Here is an 18420-nt window from a genome sequence, read left to right on the forward strand (position 1 = left end):
GAAAGTGTCATGGTCGTCATTAATGAAGAAATCAAGTGCAGAGCGGGGAAGTCTGAATTTATAAAAGCAAAGCATTTTGAGGACCAACTTTCGTGACTAATAGGGTATTACAAAAAACAATAATGCAGATAAACATTCCTACAATATAAGTCGAAGGATAAGATATATTTTTATAGTGTTTATTGTTAGGGGTATGAAAAACAAATTGCTGTTGAAAATTTAACCCACATATCTTTTAAACAGCATATTTATATATAAAATATATATATAAAACTAAAAATGTTTTAGTTCATTTAATTATATTTCTGAGCGTATGGATGACTAACTTCATGGATACAACTCTTCCCTCTCTCAAAAGCAATCCATTATTGGCCAACGAACCTGTTGCATTATCAGCTTTAGTGAGCTGATAAGAAACTATTTTGAAATTCATTATCATGTCATACATGTGTATAACAATTTGGTAGTTATTTAGTTTTAACAGAGCCCAAACAAGCGCTCTGTTAACTAACAGCGATCATATCACACACCAGCCCAAAAGTAGGCACTACTTTTCGGTGGGATTTTTTCTCTCCAGGTTTCTTTCCCAGCTTATCAGCAATTTAGTTTATTTGGAATATGGGGGTCCCGGCTCCAAACAAAAGTGAATTGCCTTTAGTTCTGGGTCGAACGGCGGCGAGAAGAGACCGCGATTTCGCTGCGAACTTATCAGGTGATCCGGCATACACGCCTCGTTTTTAATCCATCAGCATGCTGCGTTATCTGGCGCTTTCGGAGGCGGGAATCGCGAAACTGCCACGCCCACTATCGCGGTGCTATCACAGCGAAAAGGGCGTTTGGGGCTATAAGCCGATTGCCCAGCGTGAATTTCAAGGTACGGTTGTAAACAAGTGTGTTGCCAAGACTTCAATAAAAACCTCATCCGTCGAGATAACCATCGCATCGATAAGAGTCTTTCGGGATCAAACATTCATATGAATGAGCAGTGGAAATCTACCCAAGCAAAAAGAAAAACCGCCGAAGTTTGCTCTGTAGTGACACTATGTGTGTGTGCGTGCGTGTCGGATTTTCCAGACGGCTATTTATCAGTGGAATTCAAGCAGCTGACCCACAACAATCCACGCAGAAACTGCAATAAAACAACAGCCTGAACAAGAGATCGAGTGCAAATTGCTGTGGGTGAATTCGAAAACCAGTTTGAAGAAGATATATCATTCGTCTACCCTGTAATCGGAGGGTATATACAGGATTATTTATCACTAACTTTATGTGATATTCAGACTTAACTTCATTTCGCAAAATATTTTAGAAATTGAACTTCATTGCTAATGCCTCCCAGACTACCCACAAAATACAGCTCCTGTTGACTGGTGGAATATTTTTTATGGTTTTAATGCTACCGTCCCAAGCTAATCTTCAAGTTCTCAGCTTATCACATGTTTCACTCTGAAATCTGATAAACCCGAAATATATGGCGCTACACCCAGTACCCCGAATTTATAATTAGAACGAGCAGATTGTGGCAGACCCCCCGTGCGGTGCACTAATTAAGTGAAGAGAGGCGGATGTCCAGTGCAGAGATACTATATCTTTTCCCAAAACGCACGGCAGGGAGTCCGAAAAGGACCCGGCTAAATATCAAAGCCCGGCAAACAAAGGACCCCAAAACGGGAGCTCCTTTGTGCTTGTCCTGCATCCGTTGCGTACACAATTGGGGCTTATCGACACCATGGCCAACAGACACCAGTCACCAGTTGGTAGTTGGTAGTTGGTAGTTGGATAGTCTGCCAGGAGCCTTTGACTGGGCAGCAGAGGAAAGCCTTCAACGCTTGACCATCTGACATCAGGCGTCTAGGATAATTCACTTGGAGGAAAGCATGTCTAGAATTTACTTAGACTTTGGAAAAGTATGTTAAATATTCTAAAGCAAGCCCAATTGGCTTAGTAATCTATGGCCAGTAGTTTGAATTATGGTAAAGCGTACCTAACCTGACTTCAACTGTTAGTTTTGCCTCAGTGTAGTATCGGTATAATTCTCTAGATACGCTCACCGCCTTGTTTGCCGTTCGTCCTTTGGCTGCATTTCTGTCAGGGCAATCATTATCCTTGGCAAAGGACCCGCCGCTGAGCTCCAATAATATTTACACGCTCAAGCTGAAATGTTGTCGCCGCAAATACAATTCATCATACACCCTGTGCTCCTGTCCAAGCGGCCTACTCTTTAACATTAAATTGATTTATGGCCGAAATGCCGCCGAGAAATTGCATAAATTTCTGAGGACGACTTGGGGTCGGTCCAACCGGCGAATGCCAGCTGTCGATGGCCCGTGTCCTGTCCCACGGATTTCGAATTCTCAGGGTCCTGTAATCGAGTGATATGCGTCATCGCATATAAATCCTGTAAGCAGGATAACACTTTAGCACGTAAACACCTAAGCAGCCAACGAGTTGTCAATGGCTCAACAAGAGAATAAAATCCCCCAAAAAAGGCAATAAAAACAACAATCGTAATTTCTCATATCTAGCATGAATTTCTTGCCAGCGGGAAGCACAAACATGGTACACTCTATAGTTTTAAATTCGATGCGAGTCTGCTAACTGGAATAACTTACGATACATAAGATAAGAATATATGTTCTGCATGCGATCTCAATAAGCCCCATTTAAATCTTTAGCCAACTCCTTTTGACATTTTCCACTTGAATTAATTTCGAGTGCCAAATATTTGCCGGGTAAATACGATTCAAAAGTGCACATACCTGGCAGCTAGTCCATCAAAGTGAAGCAAAGCGTAAAAAGCAAAGAATAAATATCATAAAAGTAAAAGGCCAATAAATTCAAAAGGCCGCACAACGTGGCAGTGGGCGATGTGCACGTGAATCCTTTTTTAAATAATTTATAACGTGGGGCGAAATTTATATTGTTTACGCGTGTGTTTCAGTGGCCGAGGATGTGCGGGCCTCAAGGAACTCGCAGGCCAACGTCTATCGCTTTGTGGAGGCCTTTCGCCAGCACGGGCACAAATTGGCAGCCGTAAATCCCATCAGCATCAGGACGAGGTAGGAGGCTCCAGCACCCAGCTCCCAGCTCCCATTTCCCCATACCCCTCCCGAAATCGTCCTGGCAAATGTCATATTTTATTCTCCCTTTCTGGCTGCTTTGTAATATCGCCCCGGCTGCGTGTATTTGTCTTGTGAATTTTCGTGGCTACTGGACACAGCCAGCAGGAGCTGCAGGAATTAAGTCCCGCATTTTATGGACTGCAGACACAGGAGCCGGTGCGCACCGATGGCCTTTTAAGTGGTCCGCAGGTGGCCCACAACGTCGCCCAGCTGGAGCAGCTGCTCAAGGACATTTACTGCGGCCGCTCAACCAGCGCCGAGTTCTCCTACGTCGAGGTAGGTGTCCCATCCTATCGCATCGCATCCCATTCCATCCCATCCCATAAACATTGCGTGCTGATCCCGCTGCCTCATTTCGCAGGACATCGAGGAGCGTGAGTGGCTGGCCCGGAACTTTGAGACGCTGGACCAGCAGCAGCTGGGAAACAGCGAGCGCTGCGAAATCGCCGAGCTGTTAATTAAGTCGCAGGCCTGGGACAATTTCATGGCACTCAAGTTTCCCACAGTCAAGCGATACGGCGGCGAAGGAGCCGAGTCCATGCTGGCCTTCTTCTGGCAACTGCTCCGTGACAGTGTCCAAGGTGAGTTTCCCACGCAGTGGATCACTCCGTTGAACATCGATTTGTCAAAGCAATATTCTTGCAGAACATTGAAATAAACTTCTGCCATTAAGTCAATTTTATTCCGAATATCAAAGTTTCATCCCATTTTATGACATGATTTATACGAGCTCGTGCGTTTGGACCGCTCCTTAAACGCGATTAGCGATACGCGGAATCGCGCACCCATTTCAAGGCGCCAAACTTTGTCTCGTGACAGTCCGCTGAGATGGTGAATCTGCTCCTCGGAATTCGAGCTAGCCCACCTGAACTCTAGCCAGCATTCCAAACTTCCTTCCCACAGGCAGGCTCACATATCATCGCACGCTTACTTAACCCTAATCTGCTTTCCCAAAACTTTTCCCTCTCGCATGAAACCCCGAAAAACAACGGAAACGACGACAACGATAAAAAAATTATACAATGGAATGACAGCGAACATCGAGCACGTGGTCCTGGCGATGCCCCATCGAGGAAGGACTCCGCTGCAGGCGGCGCTCCTCAACATGCGGCCGGCGAAAGTTTTCCGCAAACTCAGCGGCGCATCCGAGTTTTCGGAAGACATCGAGGCCATGTCCGACGTCATAAGTCATTTCCGTAAGTGAAACTTTGCCGGGGCGTTCGGTGGGCTTACAGGTATGGCAGGGTATTCTGGTATATTCGTTTATTACATGGGAAGGAGGATCTGAACTTAAACAGACCATAAAATAGTAACAGAAGGAAAAATTTAGCATATAACTTATTTATAGTAAATTATTTATCCAAAAGTATTTTGTACTAGGTGAGAATATTATATCGATCTTAATATCCTGGGTATTTCATAGTCTTCATTTAAACTGAAATCGCTTCATCCCATCCTTTTCGTGCGCGCCAAGCAGTCTTAGTCTTGCTGGCCTAAGCACACACGGCGTATGCTTAATTTAATAAAACCTGAACCGAATCGCACACAGATGTTTCCGAGCAGCTGGAAATACTGGGCAAGAAGCTGAGCTTCAGCATGGTGCGGAATCCCTCCCATCTGGAGGTAAGCCGACACACGTCAAACTTTGAAATTTGATTCCTGATTTAAGCATCGTGTTCCTCCTTAATCCCCCTTCTAGGCGGCCAACCCTGTGGCCATGGGAAAAACGCGATCGAAACAGCAAGCCAGAGGCGAGGGAGCCTTCGGGAATGGTAGTCAGCCCTTTGGAGAGCACGTGCTCAACGTAATCCTTCATGGAGATGCTGCGTTCGCCGGCCAGGGAATCAACCAGGAGTGCCTCAACATGGCCTATGTGCCCCACTTTGAGGTGGGCGGAAGTCTGCACTTGATTGTGAACAACCAGGTGGGATTCACCACGCCCGGAGATCGAGGACGATCCACTGCCTACACCTCCGATTTGGCCAAGTCTATTCAGGCTCCGGTGTTCCACGTAAACGGCGATGATCCCGAGGCTTTGGCCAGGATTACAAGCTTGGCCTTTAGGTACCAGAGGGAGTTCCGCAAGGACATCTTTATCGATCTGAACTGCTTCAGAAGATGGGGTCACAACGAGCTGGATGACCCCACCTTCACCAATCCCTTGGTCTACAAGATTGTCCACCAGCGGGAATCGGTTCCGGACTTGTATGCCCAGCAGTTGGCCAAGGAGCAGGTTCTCTCGGAGTCGAAGGCCAAGGAAATGAGGGATGGGTACATGAAATATCTGGGTGAGGAACTAGCCTTGGCTCCTACCTACCAGCCACCACCTTCCTACTTCGAAAAGCAGTGGAAGGACCTTCAGCTGGCTCCCTCCAAGGAGCTAACCTATTGGGACACTGGCTTGGATTACTCGCTGCTTCATTACATTGGTCAGCAGAGTGTGACTTTCCCAGAAGACTTTGTAAGTTAGCTCAGATATGTGTATACCATACATACATTCTAAAGGTTCTTTCTTGGGTAACAGAACATCCATCCCCACCTGCTGAAAACGCATGTCAATGCTCGACTGAAAAAACTGGAGAACGGAGTTAAGATCGACTGGTCCACAGCCGAAGCCTTGGCCATTGGCAGCCTGATGTACCAGGGACACAATGTGAGGATCAGTGGCGAGGACGTGGGCCGTGGAACCTTCTCCCATCGCCATGCCATGCTGGTGGATCAGCAGACCAACGAGATGTTCATTCCCTTGAACAGCATGGAGGGCGGAAACGGTGGAAAACTGGAGCTGGCTCACAGTATTCTGTCGGAGGAGGCGGTGCTGGGATTCGAGTACGGCATGGCCATTGACAACCCCAACAACCTGATTATCTGGGAAGCGCAGTTTGGGGACTTTGCCAATGGAGCACAAATTATAATCGACACCTTCATCGTCTCGGGAGAAAGTGAGTTGGAAATAGCTTCTTTTCTCCGACCTGATTTTAAAGAATTTCTTAACCAGCCAAGTGGATGGAGTCCAACGCCCTTGTGATGCTACTGCCCCACGGATACGACGGCGCTGCATCGGAGCACAGTTCCTGTCGCATCGAGCGCTTCCTGCAGCTCTGCGACTCCAAGGAAACATCCGCCGATGGCGATTCCGTCAACGTGCACATCGTGAACCCTACCACGCCCGCCCAATACTATCACGTGCTGCGTCGCCAACTGGCAAGGAACTTCCGCAAGCCCCTCGTGGTGGTGGCCCCCAAAACGCTTCTCCGTCTTCCTGCGGCCACATCCACGCACGAGGACTTCCAGCCGGGCACGCTCTTCCACAATGTCCTGGGTGAGTAATGGCCTCTGTTTATCTTCACGGACTCGAGGGATAGCTGGTGGGGTCACGGCATGACTAGGGTTCTACGTCTCTGTCCCTAGTCAAATATGTAGAAAACTGCTTTAGTTAAATCTATTAAAAATACACCTCGTTGGCCAAAATAGTTATTAGCCACATACATAAAGGCAACCTAGCAATATAAACTTTTCAGCAACAGAAATGAGATTTGCAAAGCACATAATTGACTTTTAATGCCACATATATCTTTTTATATGCGCCCTGCTACTATGAATTGTAAAATGATGTTCACGTAAATTCAGGTTTATTATTCGACGATATTAATCAGCATTTTCTTCTTTACTTTCCCCTGCTTTTACCCACTTCCAACGATAGGAGACACCACCGCGAAGCCTGAGCAGGTGCGCAAGGTCATCCTGTGCAGTGGAAAGCACTACTACACTCTCGCCGAGGAGCGGGAGAAGCGCCAGGCCTACGACACGGCCATTCTGCGGCTGGAGTCCCTGTGTCCTTTCCCCATCCAGGAGCTGCAGGCCCAGCTGGCCCAGTACGGCAACGTGCAATGTGAGTCCATCGTAAACTTCGGCCACAAAGTTGACCGGATCTGTACTTGCTATCGTTTTTATACACGGAAAAATATAGCTAATATCTTTCTTGATATATATATTGTATAACTATATATATTTTCTCTCCGTGCAGCTTTTGTTTGGAGCCAGGAGGAGCATCGCAACATGGGCGCCTGGACGTTTGTGCGGCCACGTTTTGAAAATTTAATTGGCCAACAGGTAAAAAGTCGACCTGCCACCGGCGGCCTCGGAAAAAGCTCTAGACACTTTTCACTACCCACCGATTTTCCCCGCTTTCCACAGCTCCACTACTGCGGTCGCTGCGAGGCCCCCACCCCCGCCACCGGAATCGGAAAGGTGCATAAGCGGGAAGTCGATGAGATTGTTGCTGCCCCATTCGAACTTTAGGGCGAACCCGCCTCCTCAGCCTGTGCATATATCACAAAGTACTTTAGCTCAATAAAACTGCCAAAAATATATGTGTAAAAATATGTGCAGAAAACAAGACTTTTGAAAAGGTTGATCGTGGGAATACCCTAAAATTTAATCACTTACAAAATGTTTGAAAACTTGAATGGGTTCTTAGTGGATTTAAAATATCTCTTTTAATTTATTTTGTTATTACTCGGTGTACGAAGTGAAAGAAATATTTCTAAATTTACGAGCAGTGATAACAGTCAAAATTTAAGTATTGCATACATACATTTTCAGCAAAATTCTTTACAAGCGCGCTTAAAGTGCCATAAAAAAAGAAACTAAAACGAACCGAAGTGGGAAAATGCTTCCCGCTCCGCACAAAATTCATCGTATGGAAAAGCCGTCCGAAGAGGGGAAACTTTAAGCGAAAAGTTTTTAATTGTTTGTTTCTGGACCAGCCTGGTCCGGCAATTGTGAACGTAACTTGTTGTACCAAGTGAGACCAATAAAAATCATAATGCCCCAAAAAGGTAACCTACCGTAAATATTTATTATATGTTTATGAAACATTTTACAGACTTTCATTTTGAATTGTTTAAGCAGCGCAGTGACCTAACTTATAGAAGAAGTACAGAAAGTATTCGTGGGTCAGGTCAGGCGGTTTACTAGATAGCTGGATTAGCTGGATTAGTTAAGGCCTACGAGAATATACATACATGGAGATAGACAGTGAGGCGAGGCGAAGAATGGGGTGCTTCGGTGGCGACTTGTGAGGAGTACTACATATAAGGCGTTACCAAGGACCAGCGGATCGGTGAGAGAAGGTTGTCGGAAGAGAAGCAACTAACTGCAAAAGCTATCAAAGTGGCCAAAGTCTCATCATCACGCTTAAACTGTAGACGGCAGGACTCATATGACCTGTCTGCCGTAGACTTGCTCAAGAATGGTATAAAAGTCGGTGGACGTCTTATATGTGAAGTGCAGAAGTCACATCCAGAAGACCATGGCCACGCACACCATCACCACCACAAAGGCGGCCTCCCGGCAATTTGCATTGTCCCACCCGCACTCCAGATCGAATTTGAGGGCCTATCGAGGGATAGCGATTAGCGACATATTCCTTGGCAGTATTCCATAGGATACCCACCTCCATCAGCTGCTGCCCTCCTTTGTTCTCACAGCGCGTCTCCCTCAGGTCATCATCGTGTTCGTCGCAGTTGTGGCGTCCGTACACCTGGCAAGGTGAGTTCATGAAGGTGCGGAAGACGGTATCGGTCCAGGTTTGGGAGGAGCAGATGTACTGGCGCCTCTTGCGCTGCCAGAACTCCACCCACCTATACAAACAAATTGTGATAATCAATACAATATCGTACTATTGGAACACCATTGCCTTACCCCAGGTCGCAATCGCAGTTGAGATCGGTGTGAGACATCTTCAAGTCCGTGAGGAACACACTATTCGGCAGATAGGGAACAGCTCCTGTGTTTGGATTGGGAATCTTCTTCAGGTTCCTGTTGTGGTAGCGAATGTCCAGCGAAATGTTCCGAACTCGGCCCATGTACTTAAAGAAGTTTGGAGGCAGGGCTTGCAGCGAGGTATTGAATAATTGCATGTAGAGGTATGGAGAACGCATGCCCTGGAACAAATTAAATGTATAATATATAGTTTATATAGACAATGAGTTGGAAGAACTACTCACTCTTAAAATGCGTTCATTCAGGTTGGTGAACTGGGGACCACTGAAGGTGATGTTGGTCAGCTTGGAGGGCAAATGGCCCTCCATTTCGCGCTGCAAGTCGGTGGGATTGCCTAGCTGAAGGGTCTGCATCTCCTGGGTGGGTCCAGATCCCTTCTTAACAATGCGGGTGAAGGGCTGTGGGGCCTCGATCCACAACTGGCGGATATTATAATGGTGGCGCAGCAGATGTGGAATATTGAAGTGCTCCAGGTGGGAATAGGCAGTGAGCTTAAGCGATCGCAAGTGAGGCAACGAGTCCAGACAGCCATACTCGAAGTAGTGCAGCCGGAAGTTCGATATATCCAGCATCTCAAGATCCTCGTTCACGCCATCGAAACTGTTGTTGTTCAGCGAGGTTATGGGATTTCCAGATAGCATCAGGCGTCTGTTGAGAATTGCGAATACTGATTAGATAGACCATTTATCAAGTTAAATTAACTCACCTCAAGTGGGGCAGAGCTTGTGTCATCAGTGGCACATTGGTCAAGTCGTTGTTGGAGAGGTCCAGCATGCGCAGATTGCTCATATTGTGGGCTAGTTCCTGCGGAATCGAGGGCAGTTCATTGTAACCCAAGCGGAACTCCCGCAGATACTTCAGTCGAATCTCGGGCACTGTGCTCAGAGAAACGTTCTCCAGGCCCAGTTTGATCAGCGAGTTCTCCAAGCCCATAAACGACTTATCCATCACCTTCAGATCCCGATTGTGGGATAGGTCCAGAACGGCCAGTTTTGGCATGGTGGCGAACACTGCATCATCGATTCGCAGCAGATAGTTGTAGGAGATGTCCAGGTAGCGCAGTGACTATAGTCGGTATTAGGAATTCATTTTATATTTTTAAAGCTAGTGTTTCACCAATACACTTACTCTAAACTTGTTGGACAAATCCATGCTGTGAATGGTGGAGATGAAGTTGTTGGACAGGTGCAGTTCACAAAGCGTCAGCGCAGCCAAACTGGACAGCGATGAGGAGGGGATCTTCAACATCATGTTGTGCGACACATCCAATCTTTAAGAGTCACGAATACATCATGTCCATAAATTGACTATATAGTTATTTACTCACTTTTCCATGCCTCCGTTGTAGAAGAGATTGTCGGGCAGGCCCCTCAGGTGATTGTGCGAGAAGTCAACGATGCGCAGGCCCTGGACGGGTTTGAATATATCCTGGGGAATGTCACTGAGGTAATTGTGGCCAAAGAAGACCAGCTGGAGCTGCTTGGTGTTCTTGAAGGCATCAAAGTCCAGTTCGTGGATCCAGTTGTAGCTGAGGTCCAGCCATTGCAAGTGGGGCATGTTGCCGAAGACATCACGAGTCGTGTTCTAAAGGGTCAAAGGGTATGAAAGGCTGGTAACAAAGTCATAGGATTGGATTTACCATCAGCGAGTTGTAGCCCAGATGCAAGTGTGTCAGCGAAATTTCAGCAGGCCGGAAGTATCCAGGATGGATAATAGATATGTTGTTGTGTGAAAGATCCAATATCTTGATGTTCGAGTGATACATGCCACCTGTATACCGAAGCTATTAACAAACTGAAGATTTGCTAGTAAAGAAGACCCTACCATGTTCATTTCGTCCACTCCACGAGGAATTATACATCAACTGCCTGATTTGATTGTGGCTCACGTTCACATTAAGATTCGACAAGGTGCCCACTTGGTCAAAGTAGTCAAAGTTGAAGTTCGGTAGCTGATTGAAGGACATGTCCAGGATCTCCAGTTTCGGAAGGTTCTGGAAGGACTCGTCGGCCAGGTTGTTTATCTTGTTGCCCCTCAAGCTTAGATACTCCAGTTCATCCAGGTTCATAAAGGCTCTTCGCTCGATCTTGTCAATCTTATTGTCATCCAGATGCAGTTTCCTCAAGGCTTCCAGATCGAAGAAGGTATGCTGGGATATGGAGGTCAGGTGGTTGAAGCGAAGCGAGATCTCCTCCAGCTTTGAGTGAATGTCGCCCTGGAAGGTGCCCTTCAAAACCTGCTCGATCCTGTTGTCATGAAGCTCTAGGAGCCGCAAGTTCTTCAGGAAATGAAAACTGGTGTCGCTCATGCTGCTGATGTGGTTGTTGCTGAAGTCCAGCTCTTGGAGGGAAGTCAGATGCCTTAGGGGTTCAGCTGGCAGGGCACTGCCAGAGTAGCCGTGCGACATCTTCAGAGAGATGAGCGAGTGTCCAATCTATAGAATAAATTTTATTATTAAATGAGCCCAAATTTTTAGGAAAATCCTGAATTACCTCATGGAAGGCATCGTTCTCTATGTTAGATATTCCGTTCTCGCTAAAGTCCAGCCTTTTCAGACCCCTGACATGCTTGAAGGCGTGCGATTGAATCCCGGAGAGACTGGCCCTAGTGATCTGCAGATCCTCCAGCTCCACACCGAAGTCCTTGAAGTCCTCGGGTCCCACGGAGGAGGATCCCAGGCGCGAGATCGACAGTGATCGCATGTTCCGCATTCTGGTCATACTTTTTGTAAATAAATACAAGAATGGTTTTGGGGTGAAGGGTGTGTGGGGAGCAGGATGTTTCTCGGTGCACTGGGTTCACTTACTTGCGCAGGGTCTGCAGATTAGTGGGGTCGTTTCGGTCTCCACTCAGGTCCAGTTTCAGGAGGGTGTAGTGCACCGCATTGAAGGTCTCCGTGGGCTTCTGGATCTTGATCTTATTGTCCCGCATGCTGATGACCCTATTATTTAAGAATAATTGTATATAATTATAAATTACAATTATAAAATTCAATAATGCAATAAAAATAATAATGCATTTTCCCAGTGTCGCGTATTTTTGCATGATTGCCTGATGGCGCGGCTTTTCCCTCTTCCTCGAATTCTTTCAAATAGGGTCACCCACTTAGCGCACACACGAACTTAGGAACTGGAGAAGCCCTAGAGGCTGCCGGCAATCCGATTAGTTCCCCCCAATATGCACATGTGCAAATGGAATGGGGTAGAACGTGAGTGAATCGGAGTGCAGGTGCTCGACTCACCTCAAGACATCGAAATTGTTGAAGAGCTTGTGATGCAGCTTGGTGAGATTGTTGCCAGACAAATCCAGGATCTGGAGGCTGTTCACCAGGCTGTCAAAGGCCACAGGCGAAATGTTTGTCAGGCCGCAGTAGCGCATGTAGATCTCCCTGATTCGAGCGGGCTTAAAGGCATCTTCCTGAAAGCGAAGTGTAAGTTCCAAATATACTCTTTAATAACCAAATTTCTGGGAGGGATATTCGTCCAGTTAGGTTTAACAAGGGTTAGTTTACCTACCCTCAAAGTGTGAATGGGATTGCCATCGAAGAAGGTGCGGTTGACGGTGTCGAAGTACTTGAATGAATTCGGAGGCAGGACCTCGATGTGATTGTACTCCAGGTGCAGATTGTCCAGATTCAGCTTGGTGCTGGCCTTGATCTCGTAGGTTTCGTTGCCACTGAGCGACCAGATCACATTGTGGGAGATGTCCAGGGTGCGAAGGCTCTTTAGCGGACCCAGGGCATCGTACGGAATCTCCGAGAGGATGTTGTCCGTAAGCAACAGACGGGTCAGCCGCGGCATTCCATCGACGAACACATTCGGATCGATCTCAAACAAGTTGTTCCCACTCAGGTCGAGGGTCTCCAGGATAAGGAGCCCGGAGAAGCTGTGCGACATCAGCTGCGAGATGCAGTTCTCGCGCAGGATCAGCGTCTGCAGCGAGTCCTCCAGGCCGCGGAACGAGTCGTGCTGGATGTGCGTTATGTGGTTGTAGCCCAGGTCCAGGTGACGCAGCTTCTGCAGGTGCCGCAGGGACTTGGACGGGATCTCCACCAGGTCGTTCTGCGGCAGAATCAGCTCCCACAGCGATCGCTCCAGGCCGGTGAAGGCATCATCTGGAATCTCGGTGAGATGGTTCCCAGAGATCTTTAGGCGGTACATGCCCGTGGACTGCAGGAAGTAGGGCTCAATCTCGCGCAGACCTGTGTTCTCCATGTGCAGCATGAAAACCTAAACCAGAATACATTCCAGTTATTGGAGTTAATACGTTGATGGGTAGTTATGGGTAATTAAATGGGTAGAACTAAAACTGATGGGTCATGTAGAAAGCTAATCTTACGACTCACCTTTGACTGGTTCACCATGCGCGGCAGTGCCGGAAACGGAACATTCTTGCAGTGCACTATCCCCAGATCCGTGGATGACTTGGAGCAGGTGCACATCACGTTGTAGGTGCAGGGCGGGTAGTGCGTCTCCTCCATCTCGCGATCGAACATGGAGGCGCGGGCCAGCGACATCCAGATCATGATCATCAGCGTTATGGTCAGGAAGGCATAGCCGAACTTAAAGAAAAATTCGAGGCCCTAAGGATAGAATGGATAATGTACTGGGTACTGGGAGGACTAATTTCGGGAGACTAGCAACAAGTCACAAGAGAAACTTTTCCATACAGCTTCATAGTATCTATAGTTATCTATCCATTTAATAATATCCCTTAATTGAATTCAAGCCCGCTTGGAAAAGGATCACTTATTTTCTCAGCTAAATAGATTATGAAAACGTCAGCAGGACGCTTAACGTTTTCTACTTTTAATATGGCTTCTTAAGCCCGTTAGCAGTTTCACTGCGACTTTGCCAAAAGGATTAGCTGTTGTGTCTGGAAAAGTTTCCGAGGATAAGTTCAGGGGTGACTAGACCAATGGGGTGTCTTCGTTTCACAGGATTTGAATCCGTCCACGGTTTCTTTTGAGTCGCAAGACTTAGGCACTTCAAGGGCTACTCGCATAGATTATCAAATGTCCTTTTTTCGGTTTTAATAGCCATTTATATTTGGTTTAGTAGGATATCAGGCCATTTTGATGGCCAATACACACCATTTTGCTGTTAATTAAATTAGGCACTTGGCGATTTAAACAAACTTAATTAAGATTTCACGGCCACCCTTCACTCTTTAGTCAACTGTCCAAAAAATTTGATTTGATTTCCAGCTCCCAGTGGCTATATTCCCTGGCCAGGACACTCGCGTGGAAATCCTTGCTTGAAATTCCGTTCGCTTTTCAGGGGAAAAACAGGGCTGGAAAAAACACGACCGAACCGCTGCGCGTTCCACGCACGTCTGACAAACTGCAAATCAATCGGCGACGGGCCAAGTACTCTAGTTGGCCAACTGGCGCATCCGGCTAATTGGATTGTAACATATCGGGAATGCTCGATGGCGCCGTCACCATTGGGCACACACTCTTCTCGCCTCATTTGCAGCATTACTTCACTGGAGGAATGGCCAAATGCTGGTCATGCTGGCCTTTGTATAGAATATGGCCGGCAAAAACACTGCGATAAAAGTGCGAGCAGGGCGGAAGCGGATTTCGGCCAGGTTTTCAAGATTTCCAATGCAGCGGCAATAGCCTCTGGGTCGGCTTAAAACTTGTACGAGTTCCTTTAACATGATTTCGGTGTGCACTGCTGACTTTTTTGGGGGTTTGCAAAAACGCGTGTTCAACAAGCTCGAACAATTGAAATTGGGAACAATAAGGTTACAAAAAAGTTTGAAAAGTTACAGACAGAGGCATTTAATTTCATATACAACAAGCTTTGTTTGAAACAATTCAACAGTTTAAATGTATCTAAAAACATTATGCAGCTAAGGGCCTTTCTTGCTAGATATCAATTAAATCAATTGTTACAAAGTGAAAAAGGACATGCCTAAATTTAAAGAATTTACAATTTTGTATTACTAAGCGAGCCTTACTTAAGTGAGCGAATCTTGTGATATATCCAGGAATGATATGTGCGCTCCTTGACCATCTCCTTGTCTGCGAAGTTATATATATTACCAAAGCTATAGAAAATAAACAAATCAAAAGCAAACTTACCGTCACACTGGAAGCACTGAGCCAAATTGGGCGGACAAATGTTCTCCGAATCGAAATAGAAGGTGGTCTTCAGTTCGCGGAACTTGTTGTGCGAACGCATGGTAATGTGCCGCGAGTAGGGATCCTTGCCATCCAAGTGATCCCTGACATAGTGGGCAGACAGGCGAATGTCCATAACATCGCTTAGCTGATCATCGATGGATTCTACTAATTTAGGGGGTTTCTTCAGCAGTTCAGAACAGACATCGTTGTAAACTGTAGGTCAAAAACAAAGTTATAGGTGAAAAAAACCCTCTGGCTGCTTTTTTTCCTTACCGTTTGCCAGATTCAAGTGGATGTGCATCATCAGCAGATGCTCTAGGGTGCAGTGAATCTGAAACAACTTGGAGATTCTCTCCGTACTCTCGTGCTCGTCGAAATGGCTGTTTTTGAACCCGGTATCATCGTCGCTACCGGCATATTTTGCACTTCGCGAATTGACAGCGCCGTGATGATGCAGAAGCGTCTTTCGCATTCCAGCTCCTGGGGTCGGATCACCCCTGACCGCATTGTGCAGGGATTTTCGAAGCTGGGGCAGATTCTGGGGGGTGGCATCGTCCATCGACGCTTCGCTGGAGTCCTCCTTCAACAGATTGGTGCTGCACATCTTGCTCTCGGTGTAGATAAACTCGTAGTCCTTGTACAACTTCTCCAAGCCAATCTCCAAGAGCAGTTCCAGAGGCTCGGCCCCACTTAAACAAGGCATGGCCAGACGACGGTTGGCCAACTCGGTGATAATCTTAGCCAGTCGATTTTTGTTAGTAGGCGTGTTCTATGGAATGAGGAACATGAATAATGTGACGTGGTTTGCATGCTTATATACTTACTACTATGTTACACCGTGCAGCACATTGGAAGAGCATACTAAAGGCAATTTTGAGATCCTTGTAGGAGTGGCAGCACTTGAGCAGTTCCCAAAGCTTATCGGTGAGATCCGTGAGCTGGCGCACCTTGGCCCTCTGCACCACATCTTCGATGTCAAACTCCGCATTGCTGATGCTATAGCGACCTATAAGGCCTGAGACATCTGTCATTGTCTGATTAATGGACTCGCGCAGCTCGTCCATGTCAATGCCACTGCCACAACGATAGGTGGGATCCCGAGAGACGCCCTGTTTGACATCCGTGTGGTAGGAGACGATGTCTTCGCGTATGTAGACCAGAATGCGCAGCTGGTTCATAAAGTCCTGCGTCAAAGAACTGCAGTCGCCCACGCGGAAAGTGTGATTCAAGGCCACATCGCAGTCGTTTAGGTTTACCAGGAGCGGAAGTGCAGCACTAGAGGTCCAGGAGCAGCGCAGTCTCATGTGGGAATTGACCTGGTAGCTGTTTTCGATCAGGGTTTCATTTGGGGTCTTGCCATGATGGCGCACCAGGGATTGCGAAGTTACCAGGTAAGCAGGGCGCACACCCTGGTAGCTAAGGATTCCCCTGGAGAAGTGCGTAGGGTTGAACTCATACTGGAGCAACTGAGTCTGCCCTAAATCACTGCCGTCGCACAAAAACCACACGGATCCGAGTCCCTCAGCCAGCTGCAGGAACTCTGAGCACACAATGGACCTCGCCTTGTCCACGGGTATTCCGCGCTGGTACTCCTCCTCCAGCTTCCAGGGATTCGAGTGTTCCAGCTGCAGGTCGATGGACAAGTCGGCAATGGCGTCCACCAGGCAGTCGTCCTTCAAAGGACTCCCCGTCAGATCCAAGTCCGCAGAGCTCTCTTTTTTTGGGGCTGCCCTGGTGGGCGTGGTCCGGAGTCTGGCCACTGCCCCATTGCGATCCTCCTTGAAGACCAGCACAATCTTCTTGCCAGCATCCGCAGCCCCCACCATGCTCACCAAGTAGGTGGGTGGCGCTCCATAGGTGATCGTGTAGGACTCGCCACACCGCCGCATTAGCTCCGCGTAAACGTTCGCCAAGTTCGCAGAAGCCGACATTTTTTGAGCAAATTCGCAAAACAGAAACAAAAAGCGGCAGTATTTGAAAAGCGAAGCGAGAATTGATTGAACGGTCACACCATGCTTCACTTTTTAGTGCACCGCAAACATACTAGCAGTAAGCCACGTGAAGGTCACACTGCAGCTGGTGGTAACATCGATAGTCGATACGCTCAGGTCAGTAACAATCGATAAGTCTTATCCCCGCACGTGTTGAAATTGTTTTCTTTTATTTGGACCAGCTTTAATTAAGTTAATTCAGACATGTCGGACTTTGAAATGGAGGACAGTGCCTCTGGCTACGACTCAGGGGATAACTCAGATGCTGAGGTAAGTGAGGAACCGCCGAAATGAACCCTCCGTATACCAAATACCCCATTCTTTTTCTGTAGCTGCAAGCGGCATTTGAGCGAGGCGACTTAAAACCAGGCCTAAATGTGGAATTCAATGGCCAGAGAGACAAAGTGAACGATGTGGTAAGTAGCTAGCTGGATGCCCGCTCACGAATCGACTAACCCGATCCTGCCCACATAGACAAAACTGCTGGCCAAGACAGAGGCTATCAAGATGCAACTGCCTTGGCTGGAACGCCTGGACATGATCAACACACTGGCTCCCCTGGCGCCGGAACTCGCTGTTCAGCTGGAGAAGCACGAGCAGAAGCGAGCCAATCTCTTCAAGGGCAACGCCAAGCTGCCCTACATTCGGCCCGAGGAGGATCCCGTCCTGAATGACTTCAAGAGGGAGATGCTCTTCCACCGACAGGCGCAAAGTGCTGTTCTGGAGGCCATTCCACGCCTGCAAGAGCTGGGCATAAAGACCCGTCGGCCCGATGACTACTTCGCCGAAATGGCCAAGTCAGACGAGCACATGCAGAAGGTGCGCGCCAACTTGATGGCCAAACAGCAAGGTCAGGCGAAATCCGAGCGCATCAAGCAGATCCGCGAGCAGCGCAAGATGGGCAAGATGCTGGCCAAACAGACCAAGGTCCAACGCGAGGCCGAGAAGAAGGACATGCTTGACAAACTGAAGAAGTTCCGCAAGGGTAAGCTGAAGAACCTCGACTTCCTGGAGGACGCCAAGGCGCTCGAGTCCAAGCAGAAGCAGTCAGCCGAGAATCGCAAGAAGCGCAACAAGAAGTTCGGCTTCGGTGGCAAGAAGAAGGGCCTCAAGAGGAACACAAAGTCCTCCTCCGCGGGATTGGATGGCGACAAGTCCTCCAGGCGCCAGCGGGGCGTGAAGGCTGGTGCTTCGGTCAACAAGCGGCTTGGCAAATCGCGACGCATTAAGGCCAAGGGCAGAAAGTAATCCCCCGGGACTGCCGACTATCTTTAGGTGACCAAACTCTAGTTTTATAAAGCCCCCAATCCTGTATAGATTTTTTAGAACCATAAATACATAACATTTGTGTGCACGCAGCCTTACTATCGAAATGTGGGATACTCCT

At 47.6% G+C, this 18420-nt stretch overlaps 4 protein-coding genes across 7 annotated transcripts; 2 read left to right on the top strand and 2 right to left on the bottom strand.

Annotated features, from left to right (window-relative positions):
- Positions 1-673: 673 nt before the first annotated feature.
- On the top strand, positions 674-7507 carry LOC117145804 (probable 2-oxoglutarate dehydrogenase E1 component DHKTD1 homolog, mitochondrial). Of its 2 annotated transcripts, none has more exons than XM_033311603.1 (12): positions 674-874; positions 2942-3059; positions 3221-3398; positions 3484-3703; positions 4157-4318; positions 4672-4745; positions 4822-5583; positions 5647-6064; positions 6121-6444; positions 6826-7014; positions 7150-7235; positions 7320-7507. In XM_033311603.1, the coding sequence occupies exons 1-12, from the start codon at positions 751-753 to the stop codon at positions 7422-7424; spliced, it is 2760 nt and encodes a 919-aa protein (XP_033167494.1). In that variant the 5' UTR covers positions 674-750; the 3' UTR covers positions 7425-7507. The 2 variants fall into 2 exon arrangements, with proteins under 2 accessions (XP_033167494.1, XP_033167495.1); XM_033311604.1 differs by having other exon boundaries at positions 693-712.
- Positions 7508-7951: 444 nt separating this feature from the next.
- LOC117145802 (chaoptin) lies at positions 7952-14263 on the bottom strand. Of its 3 annotated transcripts, none has more exons than XM_033311602.1 (15): positions 14002-14263; positions 13255-13470; positions 12425-13138; positions 12151-12326; positions 11716-11850; positions 11402-11630; positions 10734-11343; positions 10549-10679; positions 10237-10493; positions 10038-10179; positions 9616-9974; positions 9134-9557; positions 8829-9070; positions 8581-8767; positions 7952-8522 (listed from the first exon to the last, which is right to left on the bottom strand). In XM_033311602.1, the coding sequence occupies exons 1-15, from the start codon at positions 14002-14004 to the stop codon at positions 8421-8423; spliced, it is 3927 nt and encodes a 1308-aa protein (XP_033167493.1). In that variant the 5' UTR covers positions 14005-14263; the 3' UTR covers positions 7952-8420. The 3 variants fall into 3 exon arrangements, with proteins under 3 accessions (XP_033167493.1, XP_033167492.1, XP_033167491.1); XM_033311601.1 differs by having other exon boundaries at positions 11402-11621; positions 13255-13491; XM_033311600.1 differs by having other exon boundaries at positions 13255-13491.
- Positions 14264-14685: 422 nt separating this feature from the next.
- Positions 14686-17056, bottom strand: LOC117145805 (protein zwilch). Its single transcript, XM_033311606.1, has 4 exons — positions 15867-17056; positions 15316-15811; positions 15001-15255; positions 14686-14940 (listed from the first exon to the last, which is right to left on the bottom strand). Exons 1-4 carry the CDS (start codon positions 16971-16973, stop codon positions 14873-14875), a joined length of 1926 nt encoding a protein of 641 aa, XP_033167497.1. The 5' UTR covers positions 16974-17056; the 3' UTR covers positions 14686-14872.
- Positions 17057-17155: 99 nt separating this feature from the next.
- Positions 17156-18397, top strand: LOC117145807 (probable rRNA-processing protein EBP2 homolog). The gene is made up of 3 exons (XM_033311608.1): positions 17156-17303; positions 17366-17449; positions 17508-18397. The coding sequence occupies exons 1-3, from the start codon at positions 17238-17240 to the stop codon at positions 18279-18281; spliced, it is 924 nt and encodes a 307-aa protein (XP_033167499.1). The 5' UTR covers positions 17156-17237; the 3' UTR covers positions 18282-18397.
- The last annotated feature ends 23 nt before the right edge of the window (positions 18398-18420 follow it).

This window comes from Drosophila mauritiana, chromosome 3R, assembly GCF_004382145.1.
Source record: "Drosophila mauritiana strain mau12 chromosome 3R, ASM438214v1, whole genome shotgun sequence".
Classification (NCBI taxonomy): domain Eukaryota; kingdom Metazoa; phylum Arthropoda; class Insecta; order Diptera; family Drosophilidae; genus Drosophila; species Drosophila mauritiana.

Excerpts from the sequence above, each read along its gene's own strand:
- LOC117145804 (XM_033311603.1), top strand. The coding sequence starts at position 751 with ATGCTGCGTTATCTGGCGCTTTCGGAGGCGGGAATCGCGAAACTGCCA. Across the intron at positions 3,704-4,156 it reads GCTCCGTGACAGTGTCCAAG|CGAACATCGAGCACGTGGTC; the intron begins GTGAGTTTCCCA and ends ATGGAATGACAG. Across the intron at positions 6,445-6,825 it reads GCTCTTCCACAATGTCCTGG|GAGACACCACCGCGAAGCCT; the intron begins GTGAGTAATGGC and ends TTCCAACGATAG.
- LOC117145802 (XM_033311600.1), bottom strand. Across the intron at positions 11,631-11,715 it reads AATCTGCAGACCCTGCGCAA|TATGACCAGAATGCGGAACA; the intron begins GTAAGTGAACCC and ends ATTTACAAAAAG. Across the intron at positions 9,975-10,037 it reads ATTTGTCCAACAAGTTTAGA|TCACTGCGCTACCTGGACAT; the intron begins GTAAGTGTATTG and ends TACCGACTATAG.
- LOC117145805 (XM_033311606.1), bottom strand. The coding sequence starts at position 16,973 with ATGTCGGCTTCTGCGAACTTGGCGAACGTTTACGCGGAGCTAATGCGG. Across the intron at positions 15,256-15,315 it reads CCACTTGAATCTGGCAAACG|TTTACAACGATGTCTGTTCT; the intron begins GTAAGGAAAAAA and ends TTTGACCTACAG. Across the intron at positions 14,941-15,000 it reads TCAGTGCTTCCAGTGTGACG|ACAAGGAGATGGTCAAGGAG; the intron begins GTAAGTTTGCTT and ends ATAACTTCGCAG.
- LOC117145807 (XM_033311608.1), top strand. The coding sequence starts at position 17,238 with ATGTCGGACTTTGAAATGGAGGACAGTGCCTCTGGCTACGACTCAGGG. Across the intron at positions 17,304-17,365 it reads GGGATAACTCAGATGCTGAG|CTGCAAGCGGCATTTGAGCG; the intron begins GTAAGTGAGGAA and ends CTTTTTCTGTAG. Across the intron at positions 17,450-17,507 it reads GAGACAAAGTGAACGATGTG|ACAAAACTGCTGGCCAAGAC; the intron begins GTAAGTAGCTAG and ends CTGCCCACATAG.